Consider the following 22535-nt stretch of genomic DNA (forward strand, 5'->3'; position numbering starts at 1 on the left):
AGTACAGGGTATTAACTGTGTGTGTTGGGGTATATAATTGGTCCTGTCTGTCAGAACAGTACAGGGTATTAACTGTGTGTGTTGGGGTATATAATGGGTCCTGTCTGTCAGAACAGTACAGGGTATTAACTGTGTGTGTTGGGGTATATAATGGGTCCTGTCTGTCAGAACAGTACAGGGTATTAACTGTGTGTGTTGGGGTATATAATTGGTCCTGTCTGTCAGAACAGTACAGGGTATTAACTGTGTGTGTTGGGGTATATAATGGGTCCTGTCTGTCAGAACAGTACAGGGTATTAACAGTGTGTGTTGGGGTATATAATGGGTCCTGTCTGTCAGAACAGTACAGGGTATTAACTGTGTGTGTTGGGGTATAATGGGTCCTGTCTGTCAGAACAGTACAGGGTATTAACTGTGTGTGTTGGGGTATATAATGGGTCCTGTCTGTCAGAATAGTACAGGGTATTAACTGTGTGTGTTGGGGTATATAATGGGTCCTGTCTGTCAGAACAGTACAGGGTATTAACTGTGTGTGTTGGGGTATATAATGGGTCCTGTCTGTCAGAATAGTACAGGGTATTAACTGTGTGTGTTGGGGTATATAATGGGTCCTGTCTGTCAGAACAGTACAGGGTATTAACTGTGTGTGTTGGGGTATATAATGGGTCCTGTCTGTCAGAACAGTACAGGGTATTAACTGTGTGTGTTGGGGTATATAATGGGTCCTGTCTGTCAGAACAGTACAGGGTATTAACAGTGTGTGTTGGGTATATAATGGGTCCTGTCTGTCAGAACAGTACAGGTATTAACAGTGTGTGTTGGGGTATATAGATGGGTCCTGTCTGTCAGAACAGTACAGGGTATTAACAGTGTGTGTTGGGGTATATAATGGGTCCTGTCTGTCAGAACAGTACAGGGTATTAACAGTGTGTGTTGGGGTATATAATGGGTCCTGTCTGTCAGAACAGTACAGGGTATTAACTGTGTGTGTGTGTGTGTGTGTGTGTGTGTGTGTGTGTGTGTGTGTGTGTGTGTGTGTGTGTAGGGGGATGGTGTCTAGTGTTGTTGGTCAGTGTGTGTCTGTGAGCAGAGTGTCACCCAGGCAGTGTGATGATGGACAGACCGGACGACGACGACGTTATCGTCCTGGCCAGCTTCAACATCCACCGCAGCCAAGGTACAGTATGGGGGGGGTCTGAAGCCAGGGTACAGTATGGGGGGTCTGAAGCCAAGGTACAGTATGATGGGGTCAGCCAGGGTACAGTATGGGGGTCTGAAGCCAGGGTACAGTATGGGGGAGGGGGGTCTAAGCCGAGGTACAGTATGGGGGGGGGGGGTCTGAAGCCAAGGTACAGTATGGGGGGTCTGAAGCCAGGGTACAGTATGGGGGTCTGAAGCCAGGGTACAGTATGGGGGGGGTCTGAAGCCAGGGTACAGTATGGGGGGTCTGGAAGCCAATGTACAGTATGGGGGTTCTGAAGCCAGGGTACAGTATGGGGGGGTCTGAAGCCAAGGTACAGTATGGGGGGTTCTGAAGCCAGGGTACAGTATGGGGGGGGTCTGAAGCCAAGGTACAGTATGGGGGGTCTGAAGCCAGGGTACAGTATGGGGGGGGTCTGAAGCCAGGGTACAGTATGGGGGTCTGAAGCCAGGGTACAGTATGGGGGGTCTGAAGCCAGGTACAGTATGGGGGGTTCTGAAGCCAGGGTACAGTATGGGGGTCTGAAGCCAAGGTACAGTATGGGGGGGGGGTCTGAAGCCAGGGTACAGTATGGGGGGTCTGAAGCCAGGGTACAGTATGGGGGGTCTGAAGCCAGGGTACAGTATGGGGGGGGTCTGAAGCCAGGGTACAGTATGGGGGTCTGAAGCCAGGGTACAGTATGGGGGTCTGAAGCCAAGGTACAGTATGGGGGGGTCTGAAGCCAGGGTACAGTATGGGGGGTCTGGAAGCCAGGGTACAGTATGGGGGGTCTGAAGCCAAGGTACAGTATGGGGGGTCTGAAGCCAGGGTACAGTATGGGGGGTTCTGAAGCCAGGGTACAGTATGGGGGGTTCTGAAGCCAGGGTACAGTATGGGGGTTCTGAAGCCAGGGTACAGTATGGGGGTCTGAAGCCAAGGTACAGTATGGGGGGTCTGAAGCCAGGGTACAGTATGGGCGGGGTCTGAAGCCAAGGTACAGTATGGGGGGTCTGAAGCCAAGGTACAGTATGGGGGGTCTGAAGCCAGGGTACAGTATGGGGGTTCTGAAGCCTAGGTACAGTATGGGGGGTTCTGAAGCCAAGGTACAGTATGGGGGGGTCTGAAGCCAGGGTACAGTTTGGGGGTCTGAAGCCAGGGTACAGTATGGGGGTCTGAAGCCAAGGTACAGTATGGGGGGGGGGTCTGAAGCCAGGGTACAGTATGGGGGGTTCTGAAGCCAGGGTACAGTATGGGGGGTCTGAAGCCAAGGTACAGTATGGGGGGTCTGAAGCCAGGGTACAGTATGGGGGGTCTGAAGCCAAGGTACAGTATGGGGGGTCTGAAGCCAGGGTACAGTATGGGGGGTCTGAAGCCAAGGTACAGTATGGGGGTTCTGAAGCCGAGGTACAGTATGGGGGTCTGAAGCCAGGGTACAGTATGGGGGGGGGTCTGAAGCCAGGGTACAGTATGGGGGGTCACAAGCCAGGGTACAGGGGGGGTCTGAAGCCAAGGTACAGTATGGGGGGTCTGAAGCCAAGGTACAGTATGGGGGTCTGAAGCCAAGGTACAGTATGGGGGGTCTGAAGCCAGGGTACAGTATGGGGGGTCTGAAGCCAGGTACAGTATGGGGGGGTTCTGAAGCCAAGGTACAGTATGGGGGGTCTGAAGCCAGGGTACAGTATGGGGGGTCTGAAGCCGAGGTACAGTATGGGGGGTCTGCCAGGGTACAGTATGGGGGGGGTTCTGAAGCCAGGGTACAGTATGGGGGGGGTTCTGAAGCCAGGGTACAGTATGGGGTTCTGAAGCCAGGGTACAGTATGGGGGGTTCTGAAGCCAAGGTACAGTATGGGGGGGGTTCTGAAACCAAGGTACAGTATGGGGGGGGGGGGTTCTGAAGCCAGGGTACAGTATGGGGGGGTTCTGAAGCCGAGGTACAGTATGGGGGGGGGGGTTCTGAAGCCGAGGTACAGTATGGGGGGGTCTGAAGCCAAGGTACAGTATGGGGAGGGGTCTGAAGCCAGGGTACAGTATGGGGGGGGGGTCTGAAGCCAGGGTACAGTATGGGGGTGTTCTGAAGCCAAGGTACAGTATGGGGGTTCTGAAGCCAGGGCACAGTATGGGGGTTCTGAAGCCAGGGCACAGTATGGGGGGGGGTTCTGAAGCCAGGGTACAGTATGGGGGGTCTGAAGCTGAGGTACAGTATGGGGGGTTCTGAAGCCGAGGTACAGCAGGGGGTTCTGAAGCCAAGGCAAGAGCATACACAGATGTGTGTGTGTGTGTGTGTGTGTGTGTGTGTGTGTGTGTGTGTGTGTGTGTGTGTGTGTGTGTGTGTGTGTGTGTGTGTGTGTGTGTGTAGGTCGTCGGGCGCGCAGGAGGAACTTCATCACCATATCAGATGACTCTGACGAGGAGCCGGTTCCTCTGGACCCCAACAGTCCTGTCCTGGTTTCTGACAAACCTGACGATGATGATGATGTCAGCATACTAGAGGTAACCTTTAACCCCTCACCTCTCACCCTGTCCTGGTTTCTGACAAACCTGACGATGATGATGATGTCAGCATACTAGAGGTAACCTTTAACCCCTGACCTCTCACCCTGTCCTGGTTTCTGACAAACCTGACGATGATGATGATGATGTCAGCATACTAGAGGTAACCTTTAACCCCTGACCTCTCACCCTGTCCTGGTTTCTGACAAACCTGACGATGATGATGATGTCAGCATACTAGAGGTAACCTTTAACCCCCTGACCTCTCACCCTGTCCTGGTTTCTGACGATGATGATGACGTCAGCATACTAGAGGTACCCTTTAACCCCTGACCTCTCACCCTGTCCTGGTTTCTGACAAACCTGACGATGATGATGATGTCAGCATACTAGAGGTACCCTTTAACCCCTGACCTCTCACCCTGTCCTGGTTTCTGACAAACCTGACGATTATGATGTCAGCATACTAGAGGTACCCTTTAACCCCTGACCTCTCACCCTGTCCTGGTTTCTGACAAACCTGATGATGATGATGATGTCAGCATACTAGAGGTACCCTTTAACCCCTGACCTCTCACCCTGTCCTGGTTTCTGACAAACCTGATGATGATGATGATGATGTCAGCATACTAGAGGTAACCTTTAACCCCTGACCTCTCACCCTGTCCTGGTTTCTGACAAACCTGACGATGATGATGTCAGCATACTAGAGGTACCCTTTAACCCCTGACCTCTCACCCTGTCCTGGTTTCTGACAAACCTGATAATGACGTCAGCATACTAGAGGTAACCTTTAACCCCTGACCTCTCACCCTGTCCTGGTTTCTGACAAACCTGATGATGATGATGATGTCAGCATACTAGAGGTAACCTTTAACCCCTGACCTCTCACCCTGTCCTGGTTTCTGACAAACCTGATGATGACGTCAGCATACTAGAGGTAACCTTTAAACCCCTGACCTCTCACCCTGTCCTGGTTTCTGACAAACCTGATGATGACGTCAGCATACTAGAGGTAACCTTTAACCCCTGACCTCTCACCCTGTCCTGGTTTCTGACAAACCTGACGATGATGATGTCAGCATACTAGAGGTAACCTTTAACCCCTGACCTCTCACCCTGTCCTGGTTTCTGACAAACCTGACGATGATGTCAGCATACTAGAGGTAACCTTTAACCCCTGACCTCTCACCCTGTCCTGGTTTCTGACAAACCTGATAATGACGTCAGCATACTAGAGGTAACCTTTAACCCCTGACCTCTCACCCTGTCCTGGTTTCTGACAAACCTGACGATGATGATGTCAGCATAATAGAGGTAACCTTTAACCCCTGACCTCTCACCCTGTCCTGGTTTCTGACAAACCTGACGATGATGACAGCATACTAGAGGTAACCTTTAACCCCCTGACCTCTCACCCTGTGCTGGTGTCTGACCAGCCAGATGATGTCAGCATACTAGAGGTACTCTTTAACCCCTGACCTCTCACCCTGTCCTGGTGCCTGACCAGCCAGCTGATGATGATGATGATAGCATACTACTGGTAACCTTTAACCCCTGACCTCTAAATACTTAATCTAACCCCTGACCTTTAACTAGGGATGCAAATGTTGGTAAATTTTCCTGCCGACGATTCGACCCTCATTAACCGGTTACTTACGGTTACGTTAGCTTATGTTAGAGCCTAATTGAAAGAGGCAACAGTGCAAGCCAATCGTCTCACAGCTGAAAAGCTACAGTATTAATGAACATACAACTACTGTAAGGAACTAGCTGGGAGGCTCCTCCTCTTGTTAATCAATATGAAGCTGGGAGACTCCTCCTCTTGTTAATCAATATGAAGCTGGGAGGCTCCTCCTCTTGTTAATCAATATGAAGCTGGGAGGCTCCTCTTGTTAATCAATATGAAGCTGGGAGGCTCCTCCTCTTGTTAATTAATATGAAGCTGGGAGGCTCCTCCTCTTGTTAATCAATATGAAGCTGGGAGGCTCCTCTTGTTAATCAATATGAAGCAGGGAGGCTCCTCTTGTTAATCAATATGAAGCAGGGAGGCTCCTCTTGTTAATCAATATGAAGCAGGGAGGCTCCTCCTCTTGTTAATCAATATGAAGCTGAAAGGCTCCTCCTCTTGTTAATCAATATGAAGATGGGAGGCTCCTCCTCTTGTTAATCAATATGAAGATGGGAGGCTCCTCCTCTTGTTAATCATTATGAAGCTGGGAGGCTCCGCCTCTTGTTAATCAATATGAAGCTGGGAGGCTCCGCCTCTTGTTAATCAATATGAAGCTGGGAGGCTCCGCCTCTTGTTAATCAATATGAAGCTGGGAGGCTCCTTGTTAATCAACATGAAGCTGGGAGGCTCCTCTTGTTAATCAACATGAAGCTGGGAGGCTCCTCTTGTTAATCAATATGAAGCTGGGAGGCTCCTCCTCTTGTTAATCAATATGAAGCTGGGAGGCTCCTCCTCTTGTTAATCAATATGAAGCTGGGAGGCTCCTCTTGTTAATCAATATGAAGCTGGGAGGCTCCCCTTGTTAATCAATATGAAGCTGAGAGGCTCGTCTTGTTAATCAACATGAAGCTGGGAGGCCCCTCCTCTTGTTAATCAATATGAAGCTGGGAGGCTCCTCCTCTTGTTAATCATTATGAAGCTGGGAGGCTCCGCCTCTTGTTAATCAATATGAAGCTGGGAGGCTCCGCCTCTTGTTAATCAATATGAAGCTGGGAGGCTCCTTGTTAATCAACATGAAGCTGGGAGGCTCCTCTTGTTAATCAACATGAAGCTGTGAGGCTCCTCTCGTTAATCAACATGAAGCTGGGAGGCTCCTCTTGTTAATCAATATGAAGCTGGGAGGCTCCTCCTCTTGTTAATCAATATGAAGCTGGGAGGCTCCTCGTGTTAATCAATATGAAGCAGGGAGGCTCCTCTTGTTAATCAATATGAAGCAGGGAGGCTCCTCTTGTTAATCAATATGAAGCAGGGAGGCTCCTCGTGTTAATCAACATGAAGCTGGGAGGCTCCTCTTGTTAATCAACATGAAGCTGGGAGGCTCCTCTTGTTAATCAATATGAAGCAGGGAGGCTCCCCTTCTTGTTAATCAATATGAAGCAGGGAGGCTCCCCTTCTTGTTAATCAATAAGAAGCTGAGAGGCTCCTCCTCTTGTTAATCAATATGAAGCTGGGAGGCTCCTCTTGTTAATCAATATGAAGCTGGGAGGCTCCTCTTGTTAATCAATATGAAGCTGGGAGGCTCCTCTTGTTAATCAATATGAAGCTGGGAGGCTCCTCTTGTTAATCAATATGAAGCTGGGAGGCTCCTCCTCTTGTTAATCAATATGAAGCTGGGAGGCTCCTCTTGTTAATCAATATGAAGCTGGGAGGCTCCTCTTGTTAATCAATATGAAGCTGGGAGGCTCCTCTTGTTAATCAATATGAAGCTGGGAGGCTCCTCTTGTTAATCAATATGAAGCTGGGAGGCTCCTCTTGTTAATCAATATGAAGCTGGGAGGCTCCTCTTGTTAATCAATATGAAGCTGGGAGGCTCCTCCTCTTGTTAATCAATATGAAGCTGGGAGGCTCCTCTTGTTAATCAATATGAAGCTGGGAGGCTCCTCTTGTTAATCAATATGAAGCTGGGAGGCTCCTCTTGTTAATCAATATGAAGCTGGGAGGCTCCTGCTCTTGTCAATCAATATGAAGCTGGGAGGCTCCTCCTCTTGTTAATCAATATGAAGCAGGGAGGTTCCTCTTGTTAATCAATATGAAGCAGGGAGACTCCTCCTCGTGTTAATCAATATGAAGCAGGGAAGCTCCTCTTGTTAATCAATATGAAGCTGGGATGCTCCTCCTCTTGTTAATCAATATGAAGCTGGGATGCTCCTCCTCTTGTTAATCAATATGAAGCTGGGAGGCTGCTCCTCTTGTTAATCAATATGAAGCTGGGAGGCTCCTCTTGTTAATCAATATGAAGCTGGGAGGCTCCTCTTGTTAATCAATATGAAGCTGGGAGGCTCCTCTTGTTAATCAATATAAAGCTGGGAGGCTCCTCTTGTTAATCAATATGAAGCTGGGAGGCTCCTCTTGTTAATCAATATGAAGCTGGGAGGCTCCTCTTGTTAATCAATATGAAGCTGGGAGGCTCCTCTTGTTAATCAATATGAAGCTGGGAGGCTCCTCTTGTTAATCAATATGAAGCTGGGAGGCTCCTCTTGTTAATCAATATGAAGCTGGGAGGCTCCTCTTGTTAATCAATATGAAGCTGGGAGGCGCCTCTTGTTAATCAATATGAAGCTGGGAGGCTCCTCTTGTTAATCAATATGAAGCTGGGAGGCTCCTCTTGTTAATCAATATGAAGCTGGGAGGCTCCTCTTGTTAATCAATATGAAGCTGGGAGGCTCCTCTTGTTAATCAATATGAAGCTGGGAGGCTCCTCTTGTTAATCAATATGAAGCCTCCTCTTGTTAATCAATATGAAGCAGGGAGGCTCCTCTTGTTAATCAATATGAAGCTGGGAGGCTCCTCCTCTTGTTAATCAATATGAAGCAGGGAGGCTCCTCTTGTTAATCAATATGAAGCTGGGAGGCTCCTCTTGTTAATCAATATGAAGCTGGGAGGCTCCTCTTGTTAATCAATATGAAGCTGGGAGGCTCCTCTTGTTAATCAATATGAAGCTGGGAGGCTCCTCTTGTTAATCAATATGAAGCTGGGAGGCTCCTCTTGTTAATCAATATGAAGCTGGGAGGCTCCTCTTGTTAATCAATATGAAGCTGGGAGGCTCCTCTTGTTAATCAATATGAAGCTGGGAGGCTCCTCTTGTTAATCAATATGAAGCTGGGAGGCTCCTCTTGTTAATCAATATGAAGCAGGGAGGCTCCTCTTGTTAATCAATATGAAGCTGGGAGGCTCCTCCTCTTGTTAATCAATATGAAGCAGGGAGGCTCCTCTTGTTAATCAATATGAAGCTGGGAGGCTCCTCTTGTTAATCAATATGAAGCTGGGAGGCTCCTCCTCTTGTTAATCAATATGAAGCAGGGAGGCTCCTCTTGTTAATCAATATGAAGCAGGGAGGCTCCTCCTCTTGTTAATCAATATGAAGCAGGGAGGCTCCTCTTGTTCATCAATATGACGCAGGGAGGCGCCTCCTCTTGTTAATCAATATGAAGCTGGGAGGCTCCTCCTCTTGTTAATCAATATGAAGCAGGGAGGCTCCTCCTCTTGTTAATCAATATGAAGCTGGGAGGCTCCTCTTGTTAATCAATATGAAGCTGGGAGGCTCCTCTTGTTAATCAATATGAAGCTGGGAGGCTCCTCTTGTTAATCAATATGAAGCTGGGAGGCTCCTCTTGTTAATCAATATGAAGCTGGGAGGCTCCTCTTGTTAATCAATATGAAGCTGGGAGGCTCCTCCTCTTGTTAATCAATATGAAGCAGGGAGGCTCCTCTTGTTAATCAATATGAAGCTGGGAGGCTCCTCCTCTTGTTAATCAATATGAAGCAGGGAGGCTCCTCTTGTTAATCAATATGAAGCTGGGAGGCTCCTCTTGTTAATCAATATGAAGCTGGGAGGCTCCTCCTCTTGTTAATCAATATGAAGCTGGGAGGCTCCTCTTGTTAATCAATATGAAGCTGGGAGGCTCCTCCTCTTGTTAATCAATATGAAGCAGGGAGGCTCCCTTGTTCATCAATATGACGAGGGAGGCGCCTCCTCTTGTTAATCAATATGAAGCTGGGAGGCTCCTCCTCTTGTTAATCAATATGAAGCAGGGAGGCTCCTCCTCTTGTTAATCAATATGAAGCTGGGAGGCTCCCTCCTCTTGTTAATCAATATGAAGCTGGGAGGCTCCTCCTCTTGGTAATCAATATGAAGCTGGGAGGCTCCTCCTCTTGTTAATCAATATGAAGCTGGGAGGCTCCTCTTGTTAATCAATATGAAGCTGGGAGGCTCCTCCTCTTGTTAATCAATATGAAGCTGGGAGGCTCCTCCTCTTGGTAATCAATATGAAGCTGGGAGGCTCCTCCTCTTGTTAATCAATATGAAGCTGGGAGGCTCCTCTTGTTAATCAATATGAAGCTGGGAGGCTCCTCCTCTTGTTAATCAATATGAAGCTGGGAGGCTCCTCCTCTTGTTAATCAATATGAAGCTGGGAGGCTCCTCTTGTTAATCAATATGAAGCTGGGAGACATTTTTCTGTTTGTGTCTACTAACCAAAAATACACATGGCACCAAAATTATGCAAATTAACCTCCAGACGAAAAAGCATGACCAGTCAAATGCATTTTCAGCGCCTGACCGGTTAATGGTTAGCATCCCAACCTTGACCTCTAACCCCTGACTTGGGATAGGTTTGGAGCTGACTAGGTGACCCGTGTCTAGTCTCTTAACACTGTGTGTTTGTCCTAACCACCTGTCCTTTCTCTCTCTTTCTCTCGCTCCCCTCCTCTCGCCCCCCTCCAATCTCTCTCTTTCTCTCGCTCTCCTCTCTCCCTTCCTTTTGCTCTTTTTCTCGTACTCCTCCCTTCCTCTTTCTCTCTCTCTCTCCTCCCATTCTCCCTCCCCTTTTTCCCCTTTTCTCTCTCCCCTCTCTTTCTCTCTCTCCCCTCCTCTCTTTCTCTCTCTCCCCTCCTCTCTTTCTCTCTCCAGCCCCTGAATCCTGCCCGGCGACATGTGATTCGTCCAGCAGCACTGTGGGGTGTGGCCTCTGAAGGCGATGGACCAATCATAGAGCTAAAAGAGGTTGACGGTCATCGGACTGCACCCCTTCCATCCACCTCACAGTCCAGAGACGCCTCGGCCCCATCCACCTCACAGTACAGAGACACTTCCGCCCCATCAACCTCACAGTACAGAGACACTTCCGCCCCATCAACCTCACAGTACAGAGACACTTCCGCCCCATCAACCTCACAGTACAGAGACCGAGACGCCTCGGCCCCATCCACCTCACAGTACAGAGACCGAGACGCCTCCGCCCCATCCACCTCACAGTACAGAGACACTTCCGCCCCATCAACCTCACAGTACAGAGACCGAGACGCCTCGGCCCCATCCACCTCACAGTACAGAGACCGAGACGCCCCATCCACCTCACAGTACAGAGACCGAGACGCCTCGGCCCCATCCACCTCACAGTACAGAGACGCCTCGGCCCCATCCACCTCACAGTACAGAGACGCTCGGCCCCATCCACCTCACAGTACAGAGACACTTCCGCCCCATCCACCTCACAGTACAGAGACGGAGACGCTCCGCCCCCATCCACCTCGCAGTACAGAGACCCTCCGCCCCATCCACCTCGCAGTACAGAGACCCTCCGCCCCATCCACCTCACAGTACAAAGACACCTCCGCCCATCCACCTCACAGTACAGAGACCGAGACGCCTCGGCCCCATCCACCTCACAGTACAGAGACCGAGACGCCTCCGCCCCATCCACCTCACAGTACAGAGACCGAGACGCCTCCGCCCCATCCACCTCACAGTACAGAGACACCTCCGCCCCATCCACCTCAACCCAGACCAGACATCAACCCTTCACCAGGCCTGTCCTGCAGGAGGTCAAGTTAGTTTTGCTCCCTCAGGTTCAGCCCCTGCACCTCCTCAGCCCCATGCCCGGCCCCGATCCCCCCAACAGCAGCTCCACCCTGGACCCCTCAACCAGCCTCCCCTTTCCCCCCAGGCTCTCCTCCTAACCCAAGCCTTCCAGATCCAACAACCCAGATCCCTTCATCCCCAACCTGTTCCCCAGGTCGCTCCCCAGCCCGTGCCTGCTCCCCAGCGGTGTCCTGCGGGCCCCTGTGGCGTCCCTGCGCCCGCCGTGCTGATAGCTGCTGCCCCCCAGCGGTGTCCTGCGGGCCCCTGTGGCGTCCCTGCCCCCGCCGTGCTGATAGCTGCTGCCCCCGAGCGTCTGGGTCTCCCAGAGACCGGCCATCGCATCACCCTGGGCAGCCAGACTCTTGGGGGCCTTAACCCCCAGTCCGGAGGCCCGCTGCTGACACACGACCGCCCTCTGTCCCTGGAGCCACAGGTGGTAGTTGTGGTCAACCGGCCGGCCACTCAACCTCCCCTCCCCATCCCGGCTCTCGCTGTTCCCCTGAACCCTAACCCCATAGTCCCAGCCCCTGTCGTCCCCAGGACAGCGGAGGAGAGGGCAGGTCCCTCAGAAGACCAACAGGAAGTCCAGGGACCAGAGACACCTCAGCTGCAGCCCCACGTCAGAGCACTGGTCAGAGGAGTGGTGAGTCGTACAGACATGACTGGTAGTGGCCCTCACTTCTAATGGGTAGTGACCCTCACTTCTAATGGGTAGTGGCCCTCACTTCTAATGGGTAGCGGCCCTCACTTCTAATGGGTAGTGGCCCTCACTTCTAATGGGTAGTGGCCCTCACTTCTAATGGGTAGTGACCCTCACTTCTAATGGGTAGTGGCCCTCACTTCTAATGGGTAGTGGCCCTCACTTCTAATGGGTAGTGGCCCTCACTTCTAATGGGTAGTGGCCCTCACTTCTAATGGGTAGTGGCCCTCACTTCTAATGGGTAGTGGCCCTCACTTCTAATGGGTAGTGGCCCTCACTTCTAATGGGTAGTGGCCCTCACTTCTAATGGGTAGTGGCCCTCACTTCTAATGGGTAGTGGCCCTCACTTCTAATGGGTAGTGGCCCTCACTTCTAATGGGTAGTGGCCCTCACTTCTAATGGGTAGTGGCCCTCACTTCTAATGGGTAGTGGCCCTCACTTCTAATGGGTAGTGACCCTCACTTCTAATGGGTAGTGGCCCTCACTTCTAATGGGTAGTGGCCCTCACTTCTAATGGGTAGTGGCCCTCACTTCTAATGGGTAGTGGCCCTCACTTCTAATGGGTAGTGGCCCTCACTTCTAATGGGTAGTGGCCCTCACTTCTAATGGGTAGTGGCCCTCACTTCTAATGGGTAGTGGCCCTCACTTCTAATGGGTAGTGGCCCTCACTTCTAATGGGTAGTGGCCCTCACTTCTAATGGGTAGTGGCCCTCACTTCTAATGGGTAGTGGCCCTCACTTCTAATGGGTAGTGGCCCTCACTTCTAATGGGTAGTGGCCCTCACTTCTAATGGGTAGCCCTCACTTCTAATGGGTAGTGGCCCTCACTTCTAATGGGTAGTGGCCCTCACTTCTAATGGGTAGTGGCCCTCACTTCTAATGGGTAGTGACCCTCACCTAATGGGTAGCGGCCCTCACTTCTAATGGGTAGTGGCCCTCACTTCTAATGGGTAGTGGCCCTCACTTCTAATGGGTAGTGGCCCTCACTTCTAATGGGTAGTGGCCCTCACTTCTAATGGGTAGTGGCCCTCACTTCTAATGGGTAGTGGCCCTCACTTCTAATGGGTGGCCCTCACTTCTAATGGGTAGTGGCCCTCACTTCTAATGGGTAGTGGCCCTCACTTCTAATGGGTAGTGGCCCTCACTTCTAATGGGTAGTGGCCCTCACTTCTAATGGGTAGTGGCCCTCACTTCTAATGGGTAGTGGCCCTCACTTCTAATGGGTAGCTTCTAATGGGTAGCGGCCCTCACTTCTAATGGGTAGTGGCCCTCACTTCTAATGGGTAGCGGCCCTCACTTCTAATGGGTAGCGGCCCTCACTTCTAATGGGTAGCGGCCCTCACTTCTAATGGGTAGCGGCCCTCACTTCTAATGGGTAGCGGCCCTCACTTCTAATGGGTAGCGGCCCTCACTTCTAATGGGTAGCGGCCCTCACTTCTAATGGGTAGCGGCCCTCACTTCTAATGGGTAGCGGCCCTCACTTCTAATGGGTAGCGGCCCTCACTTCTAATGGGTAGCGGCCCTCACTTCTAATGGGTAGCGGCCCTCACTTCTAATGGGTAGCGGCCCTCACTTCTAATGGGTAGCGGCCCTCACTTCTAATGGGTAGCGGCCCTCACTTCTAATGGGTAGCGGCCCTCACTTCTAATGGGTAGCGGCCCTCACTTCTAATGGGTAGCGGCCCTCACTTCTAATGGGTAGCGGCCCTCACTTCTAATGGGTAGCGGCCCTCACTTCTAATGGGTAGCGGCCCTCACTTCTAATGGGTAGCGGCCCTCACTTCTAATGGGTAGCGGCCCTCACTTCTAATGGGTAGCGGCCCTCACTTCTAATGGGTAGCGGCCCTCACTTCTAATGGGTGGGTAATGGGTAGCGGCCCTCACTTCTAATGGGTAGCGGCCCTCACTTCTAATGGGTAGCGGCCCTCACTTCTATTGGGTAGCGGCCCTCACTTCTAATGGGTAGCGGCCCTCACTTCTATTGGGTAGCGGCCCTCACTTCTAATGGGTAGTGGCCCTCACTTCTAATGGGTAGTGGCCCTCACTTCTAATGGGTAGTGGCCCTCACTTCTAATGGGTAGCGGCCCTCACTTCTAATGGGTAGCGGCCCTCACTTCTAATGGGTAGCGGCCCTCACTTCTAATGGGTAGTGATCCTCACTTCTCAGGGGTAGTGACCCTCACTTCTAATGGCTCGTGACCCTCACTTCTAATGGGTAGTGGCCCTCACTTCTAATGGGTAGTGGCCCTCACTTCTAATGGGTAGTGGCCCTCACTTCTAATGGGTAGTGACCCTCACTTCTAATGGGTAGTGACCCTCACTTCTAATGGGTAGCGACCCTCACTTCTAATGGGTAGTGGCCCTCACTTCTAATGGGTAGTGACCCTCACTTCTAATGGGTAGCGACCCTCACTTCTAATGGGTAGCGACCCTCACTTCTAATGGGTAGCGACCCTCACTTCTAATGGGTAGCGACCCTCACTTCTAATGGGTAGCGACCCTCACTTCTAATGGGTAGCGACCCTCACTTCTAATGGGTAGCGACCCTCACTTCTAATGGGTAGTGGCCCTCACTTCTAATGGGTAGTGGCCCTCACTTCTAATGGGTAGCTTCTAATGGGTAGCTACACTCACTTCTAATGGGTAGTGGCCCTCACTTCTAATGGGTAGCGGCCCTCACTTCTAATGGGTAGCGGCCCTCACTTCTAATGGGTAGCGGCCCTCACTTCTAATGGGTAGCGGCCCTCACTTCTAATGGGTAGCGGCCCTCACTTCTAATGGGTAGCGGCCCTCACTTCTAATGGGTAGCGGCCCTCACTTCTAATGGGTAGTGGCCCTCACTTCTAATGGGTAGTGGCCCTCACTTCTAATGGGTAGCTTCTAATGGGTAGCTACACTCACTTCTAATGGGTAGTGGCCCTCACTTCTAATGGGTAGTGGCCCTCACTTCTAATGGGTAGCTTCTAATGGGTAGCGGCCCTCACTTCTAATGGGTAGTGGCCCTCACTTCTAATGGGTAGTGGCCCTCACTTCTAATGGGTAGCGGCCCTCACTTCTAATGGGTAGCGACCCTCACTTCTAATGGGTAGCGGCCCTCACTTCTAATGGGTAGCGGCCCTCACTTCTAATGGGTAGCGGCCCTCACTTCTAATGGGTAGTGGCCCTCACTTCTAATGGGTAGTGGCCCTCACTTCTAATGGGTAGTGGCCCTCACTTCTAATGGGTAGTGGCCCTCACTTCTAATGGGTAGTGGCCCTCACTTCTAATGGGTAGCTTCTAATGGGTAGTGGCCCTCACTTCTAATGGGTAGTGGCCCTCACTTCTAATGGGTAGTGTCCCTCACTTCTAATGGGTAGTGGCCCTCACTTCTAATGGGTAGTGTCCCTCACTTCTAATGGGTAGTGTCCCTCACTTCTAATGGGTAGCGGCCCTCACTTCTAATGGGTAGTTATATCTAGTATGTCTATAACTCCTCTCCAGGTGGATCTGTTTCCTGATGTCCAGGAGAACTATGTAGCAGAACTGATCCAGACCAATGACCTGAAAGACCTCAATGTGTAAGAACTACAACTATCTCCATGACTACCACTGACCTGAAAGAATCTCAATGTGTTAGAACTACAACTATCTCCATGACTACCACTGACCTGAAAGAATCTCAATGTGTTAGAACTACAACTATCTCCATGACCACCACTGACCTGAAAGAATCTCAATCTGTTAGAACTACAACTATCTCTATGACTACCACTGACCTGAAAGAATCTCAATCTGTTAGAACTACAACTATCTCCATGACTACCACTGACCTGAAAGAATCCCAATCTGTTAGAACTACAACTATCTCCATGACTACCACTGACCTGAAAGAATCCCAAGAATCCCAAGGTGGTCCTTCTGTAGCTCAGTTGGTAGAGCATGGCGCTTGTAACGCCAGGATAGTGGGTTCGATCCCCGGGACCACCCATACGTAGAATGTATGCACACATGACTGTAAGTCGCTTTGGATAAAAGCGTCTGCTAAATGGCATATATTATTATTATTATTACTGTTAGAACTACAACTATCTCCATGACTACCACTGACCTGAAAGAATCTCAATCTGTTAGAACTACAACTATCTCTATGACTGTGAAATGTGGTTGTCTGTGGTTGTCTCACCTTGCTCTATATAAGAGCTAAATGACTCAAATATAAAACTCCTGCTATTTAGTTTTCTCTCTCTCTCTCTCTCTCTCTCTCTGTGTGAGAGATCTGTACCAGCATTCTGTAACTCTCTGATATCTGTGTCGGTGTATTTAACCTGTGAGTGTCTGTGTCCAGTATCTGTAACATGTTGCTGGAGAACCCAGCCTTCCCTCAGAGAGAGAGTTCAGCCGCCGCGGCTCAGAGCAGCATGCTACTGGAACCCTGCAACGACAACTCACAGGTAGAGACGTGTGTGAACCCTGTGTGTTAGCTAGGGATGGGGCTCCACTGCTCAGAGCAGCATGCTATTGGACATGCTACCCCCCATCCCTAGTGTTAGTCCTCTAAACGCCCCCCATCCCTAGTGTCAGTCCTGTCTCTCTAAACGCCCCCCCATCCCTAGTGTTAGTCCTGTGTCTCTAAACACCCCCCATCCCTAGTGTTAGTCCTCTAAACCCCCTCATCCCTCGTGTTAGTCCTCTAAACGCCCCCCCATCCCTAGTGTTAGTCCTGTCTCTCTGAACGCCCCCTCATCCTCGTGTTAGTCCTCTAAACGCCCCCCATCCCTAGTGTTAGTCCTGTCTCTCTAAATGCCCCCATCCCTAGTGTTAGTCCTGTCTCTCTAAACGCCCCCATCCCTAGTGTTAGTCCTCTACACACCCCCATCCCTAGTGTTAGTCCTGTCTCTCTAAACGCCCCCATCCCTAGTGTTAGTCCTCTACCCACCCCCATCCCTAGTGTTAGTCCTCTAAACGCCCCCATCCCTAGTGTTAGTCCTGTCTCTCTAAACGCCCCCCATCCCTAGTGTTAGTCCTGTTTCTCTAAACGCCCCCATCCCTAATGTTAGTCCTGTCTCTCTAAACGCCCCCATCCCTAGTGTTAGTCCTCTAAACGCCCCCATTCCTAGTGTTAGTCCTCTAAACGCCCCCATTCCTAGTGTTAGTCCTGTCTCTCTAAACGCCCCCATCCCTAGTGTTAGTCCTCTAAACGCCCCCATCCCTAGTGTTAGTCCTGTCTCTCTAAACGCCCCCCATCCCTAGTGTTAGTCCTGTCTCTCTAAACGCCCCCCATCCCTAGTGTTAGTCCTCTAAACGCCCCCATCCCTAGTGTTAGTCCTGTCTCTCTAAACGCCCCCCATCCCTAGTGTTAGTCCTGTCTCTCTAAACGCCCCCATCCCTAGTGTTAGTCCTGTCTCTCTAAACGTCCCCATCCCTAGTGTTAGTCCTGTCTCTCTAAACGCCCCATCCCTAGTGTTAGTCCTGTCTCTCTAAACGCCCCCATCCCTAGTGTTAGTCCTGTCTCTAAACGCCCCCATCCCTAGTGTTAGTCCTGTCTCTCTAAACCCCCCCATCCCTAGTGTTAGTCCTGTCTCTCTAAACCCCCCATCCCTAGTGTTAGTCCTGTCTCTCTAAACGCCCCCCATCCCTAGTGTTAGTCCTCTAAACGCCCCCATCCCTAGTGTTAGTCCTGTCTCTCTAAACGCCCCCCCATCCCTAGTGTTAGTCCTGTCTCTCTAAACGCCCCCATCCCTAGTGTTAGTCCTCTAAACGCCCCCATCCCTAGTGTTAGTCCTGTCTCTCTAAACGCCCCCATCCCTAGTGTTAGTCCTGTCTCTCTAAACGCCCCCATCCCTAGTGTTAGTCCTGTCTCTCTAAACCCCCATCCTTAGTGTTAGTCCTGTCTCTCTAAACGCCCCCATCCCTAGTGTTAGTCCTGTCTCTCTAAACGCCCCCCATCCCTAGTGTTAGTCCTGTCTCTCTAAACGCCCCCATCCCTAGTGTTAGTCCTGTCTCTCTAAACCCCCCATCCCTAGTGTTAGTCCTGTCTCTCTAAACCCCCCATCCCTAGTGTTAGTCCTGTCTCTCTAAACGCCCCCCATCCCTAGTGTTAGTCCTGTCTCTCTAAACCCCCCATCCCTAGTGTTAGTCCTGTCTCTCTAAACCCCCATCCCTAGTGTTAGTCCTGTCTCTCTAAACGCCCCCATCCCTAGTGTTAGTACTCTAAACGCCCCCATCCCTAGTGTTAGTCCTGTCTCTAAACGCCCCCATACCTAGTGTTAGTACTCTAAACGCCCCCCCATCCCTAGTGTTAGTCCCTCTAAACGCCCCCATCCCTAGTGTTAGTCCTGTCTCTCTAAACGCCCCCATCCCTAGTGTTAGTCCTGTCTCTCTAAACGCCCCCCATCCCTAGTGTTAGTCCTCTAAACGCCCCCCATCCCTAGTGTTAGTCCTCTAAACGCCCCCATCCCTAGTGTTAGTCCTGTCTCTCTAAACGCCCCCATCCCTAGTGTTAGTCCTGTCTCTCTAAACGCCCCCATCCCTAGTGTTAGTCCTGTCTCTCTAAACGCCCCCATCCCTAGTGTTAGTCCTGTCTCTCTAAACGCCCCCATCCCTAGTGTTAGTCCTCTAAACGCCCCCATCCCTAGTGTTAGTCCTCTAAACGCCCCCATTCCTAGTGTTAGTCCTCTAAACGCCCCCCATCCCTAGTGTTAGTCCTCTAAACGCCCCCATTCCTAGTGTTAGTCCTCTAAACGCCCCCATTCCTAGTGTTAGTCCTCTAAACGCCCCCATTCCTAGTGTTAGTCCTCTAAATGCCCCCATCCCTAGTGTTAGTCCTCTAAACGCCCCCATTCCTAGTGTTAGTCCTCTAAACGCCCCCCATCCCTAGAGTTAGTCCTCTAAACGCCCCCCATCCCTAGTGTTAGTCCTCTAAACGCCCCCATCCCTAGTGTTAGTCCTCTAAACGCCCCCATCCCTAGTGTTAGTCCTGTCTCTCTAAACGCCCCCATCCCTAGTGTTAGTCCTGTCTCTCTAAACGCCCCCATCCCTAGTGTTAGTCCTCTAAACGCCACCCATCCCTAGTGTTAGTCCTGTCTCTCTAAACGCCCCCATCCCTAGTGTTAGTCCTGTCTCTCTAAACCCCCCATCCCTAGTGTTAGTCCTCTAAACGCCCCCATCCCTAGTGTTAGTCCTCTAAACGCCCCCATCCCTAGTGTTAGTCCTGTCTCTCTAAACGCCCCCCATCCCTAGTGTTAGTCCTGTCTCTCTAAACGCCCCCATCCCTAGTGTTAGTCCTGTCTCTCTAAACGCCCCCATCCCTAGTGTTAGTCCTGTCTCTCTAAACGCCCCCCATCCCTAGTGTTAGTCCTCTACACACCCCCCCATCCCTAGTGTTAGTCCTCTAAACGCCCCCCCATCCCTAGTGTTAGTCCTGTCTCTCTAAACGCCCCCATCCCTAGTGTTAGTCCTCTAAACGCCCCCCGTCCCTAGTGTTAGTCATCTAAACGCCCCCCGTCCCTAGTGTTTTTCCTGTCTCTCTAAACGCCCCCATCCCTAGTGTTAGTCCTGTCTCTCTAAACGCCCCTGTCCCTAGTGTTAGTCCTGTCTCTCTAAACGCCCCTGTCCCTAGTGTTAGTCCTGTCTCTCTAAACACCCCTGTCCCTTGTGTTAGTCCTGTCTCTCTAAACGCCCTGTCCCTAGTGTTAGTCCTCTAAACGCCCCCATCCCTAGTGTTAGTCCTCTAAACGCCCCCATCCCTAGTGTTAGTCCTGTCTCTCTAAACCCCCCATCCCTAGTGTTAGTCCTGTCTCTCTAAACGCCCCCATCCCTAGTGTTAGTCCTGTCTCTCTAAACCCCCATCCCTAGTGTTAGTCCTCTAAACGCCCCCATCCCTAGTGTTAGTCCTGTCTCTCTAAACGCCCCTGTCCCTAGTGTTAGTCCTGTCTCTAAACACCCCTGTCCCTAGTGTTAGTCCTGTCTCTCTAAACACCCCTGTCCCTTGTGTTAGTCCTGTCTCTCTAAACGCCCCCCCGTCCCTAGTGTTATCCCTGTCTCTCTAAACGCCCCTGTCCCTAGTGTTAGTCCTGTCTCTCTAAACGCCCCTGTCCCTTGTGTTAGTCCTGTCTCTCTAAACGCCCCCGTCCCTAGTGTTAGTCCTGTCTCTCTAAACGCCCCCCATCCCTAGTGTTAGTCCTCTGAACGCCCCTGTCCCTAGTGTTAGTCCTGTCTCTCTAAACGCCCCCTGTCCCTAGTGTTAGTCCTGTCTCTCTAAACGCCCCCTGTCCCTAGTGTTAGTCCTGTCTCTCTAAACGCCCCTGTCCCTAGTGTTAGTCCTGTCTCTCTAAACGCCCCTGTCCCTAGTGTTAGTCCTGTCTCTCTAAACGCCCCTGTCCCTTGTGTTAGTCCTGTCTCTCTAAACACCCCTGTCCCTAGTGTTATCCCTGTCTCTCTAAACACCCCTGTCCCTAGTGTTAGTCCTGTCTCTCTAAACACCCCTGTCCCTAGTGTTAGTCCTCTAAACGCCCCCCGTCCCTAGTGTTAGTCCTCTAAACGCCCCCCCATCCCTAGTGTTAGTCCTGTCTCTCTAAACACCCCTGTCCCTAGTGTTAGTCCTGTCTCTCTAAACACCCCTGTCCCTTGTGTTATCCCTGTCTCTCTAAACACCCCTGTCCCTAGTGTTAGTCCTCTAAACACCCCTGTCCCTAGTGTTAGCCCTCTAAACGCCCCTGTCCCTAGTGTTAGTCCTCTAAACACCCCTGTCCCTAGTGTTAGTCCTGTCTCTCTAAACACCCCTGTCCCTAGTGTTAGTCCTGTCTCTCTAAACACCCCTGTCCCTAGTGTTATCCCTGTCTCTCTAAACCCCCTGTCCCTAGTGTTAGTCCTGTCTCTCTAAACGCCCCTGTCCCTAGTGTTATCCTGTCTCTCTAAACGCCCCCTGTCCCTAGTGTTAGTCCTGTCTCTCTAAACGCCCCTGTCCCTAGTGTTAGTCCTGTCTCTCTAAACGCCCCTGTCCCTAGTGTTAGTCCTGTCTCTCTAAACGCCCCCCATCCCTAGTGTTAGTCCTCTAAACGCCCCTGTCCCTAGTGTTATCCCTGTCTCTCTAAACGCCCCCCATCCCTAGTGTTAGTCCTCTAAACGCCCCTGTCCCTAGTGTTAGTCCTGTCTCTCTGAACGCCCCTGTCCCTTGTGTTAGCCCTGTCTCTCTAAACACCCCTGTCCCTAGTGTTAGTCCTCTGAACGCCCCTGTCCCTAGTGTTAGTCCTCTAAACACCCCTGTCCCTAGTGTTAGCCCTGTCTCTCTAAACGCCCCCTGTCCCTAGTGTTATCCCTGTCTCTCTAAACGCCCCCCGTCCCTAGTGTTAGTCCTGTCTCTCTGAACGCCCCTGTCCCTAGTGTTAGTCCTCTAAACGCCCCTGTCCCTAGTGTTAGCCCTGTCTCTCTGAACGCCCCCCGTCCCTAGTGTTAGTCCTGTCTCTCTGAACGCCCCTGTCCCTAGTGTTAGTCCTCTAAACGCCCCCGTCCCTAGTGTTAGCCCTGTCTCTCTAAACGCCCCCGTCCCTAGTGTTATCCCTGTCTCTCTCTCTCTCTGTAGTCTGTAGAGGACCTGTTTGACTACGGGTCGTTAGGTCAGGTGGGTTCTGAGGCGGCGATGCAGGCAGCTGACCTCTTGATGGGAGACTTCAGGATGATTTCCTGTCAGGACATCAAATGGAGCCTCAACGCCATGAAGGGGCACTACGCAATCACACGCAAGGTACGCTCGGCGTCTGTCTGTCTGTGTGTTTCAGGCCTCACTCGCTGTCTCTCTCTCTGTGTGTTTCAGGCCTCACTCAGCGTCTCTCTGTGTGTTTCAGGCCTCACTCAGCGTCTCTCTGTGTGTTTCAGGCCTCACTCGCTGTCTCTCTCTCTGTGTGTTTCAGGCCTCACTCGGCGTCTCTCTGTGTGTTTCAGGCCTCACTCAGCGTCTCTCTGTGTGTTTCAGGCCTCACTCGGCGTCTCTCTCTCTCTGTGTGTTTCAGGCCTCACTCAGCGTCTCTCTCTCTGTGTGTTTCAGGCCTCACTCGGTGTCTCTCTCTCTCTGTGTGTTTCAGGCCTCACTCGGCGTCTCTCTCTCTGTGTGTTTCAGGCCTCACTCGGTGTCTCTCTCTCTCTGTGTGTTTCAGGCCTCACTCGGTGTCTCTCTCTCTCTGTGTGTTTCAGGCCTCACTCGGTGTCTCTCTCTCTCTGTGTGTTTCAGGCCTCACTCGGCGTCTCTCTGTGTGTTTCAGGCCTCACTCGGCGTCTCTCTGTGTGTTTCAGGCCTCACTCGGTGTCTCTCTCTCTCTGTGTGTTTCAGGCCTCACTCGGTGTCTCTCTGTGTGTTTCAGGCCTCACTCGGTGTCTCTCTCTCTCTGTGTGTTTCAGGCCTCACTCAGCGTCTCTCTGTGTGTTTCAGGCCTCACTCGGCGTCTCTCTGTGTGTTTCAGGCCTCACTCAGCGTCTCTCTGTGTGTTTCAGGCCTCACTTGGCGTCTCTCTGTGTGTTTCAGGCCTCACTTGGCGTCTCTCTGTGTGTTTCAGGCCTCACTCGGCGTCTCTCTGTGTGTTTCAGGCCTCACTCAGCGTCTCT

General features: G+C 51.4%; 1 protein-coding gene across 1 annotated transcript in view; it reads left to right on the forward strand.

The window, feature by feature from the left end:
* Positions 1-1024: 1024 nt before the first annotated feature.
* Positions 1025-22535, forward strand: part of LOC124026875 — a gene marked incomplete at its 3' end in the record, with an annotated part of 59651 nt that continues 38140 nt past the window's right edge. The window contains exons 1-7 of the mRNA XM_046339546.1: positions 1025-1177; positions 3537-3670; positions 10312-11149; positions 11250-11905; positions 15441-15517; positions 16285-16390; positions 21520-21681. Of these exons, the coding sequence (XP_046195502.1) occupies positions 1111-1177; positions 3537-3670; positions 10312-11149; positions 11250-11905; positions 15441-15517; positions 16285-16390; positions 21520-21681 (2040 nt within the window). The remainder of the gene's footprint in view (positions 1178-3536; positions 3671-10311; positions 11150-11249; positions 11906-15440; positions 15518-16284; positions 16391-21519; positions 21682-22535) is intronic.

This window comes from Oncorhynchus gorbuscha, unplaced genomic scaffold (assembly GCF_021184085.1).
Source record: "Oncorhynchus gorbuscha isolate QuinsamMale2020 ecotype Even-year unplaced genomic scaffold, OgorEven_v1.0 Un_scaffold_2862, whole genome shotgun sequence".
NCBI classification, from domain to species: Eukaryota; Metazoa; Chordata; class Actinopteri; order Salmoniformes; family Salmonidae; genus Oncorhynchus; species Oncorhynchus gorbuscha.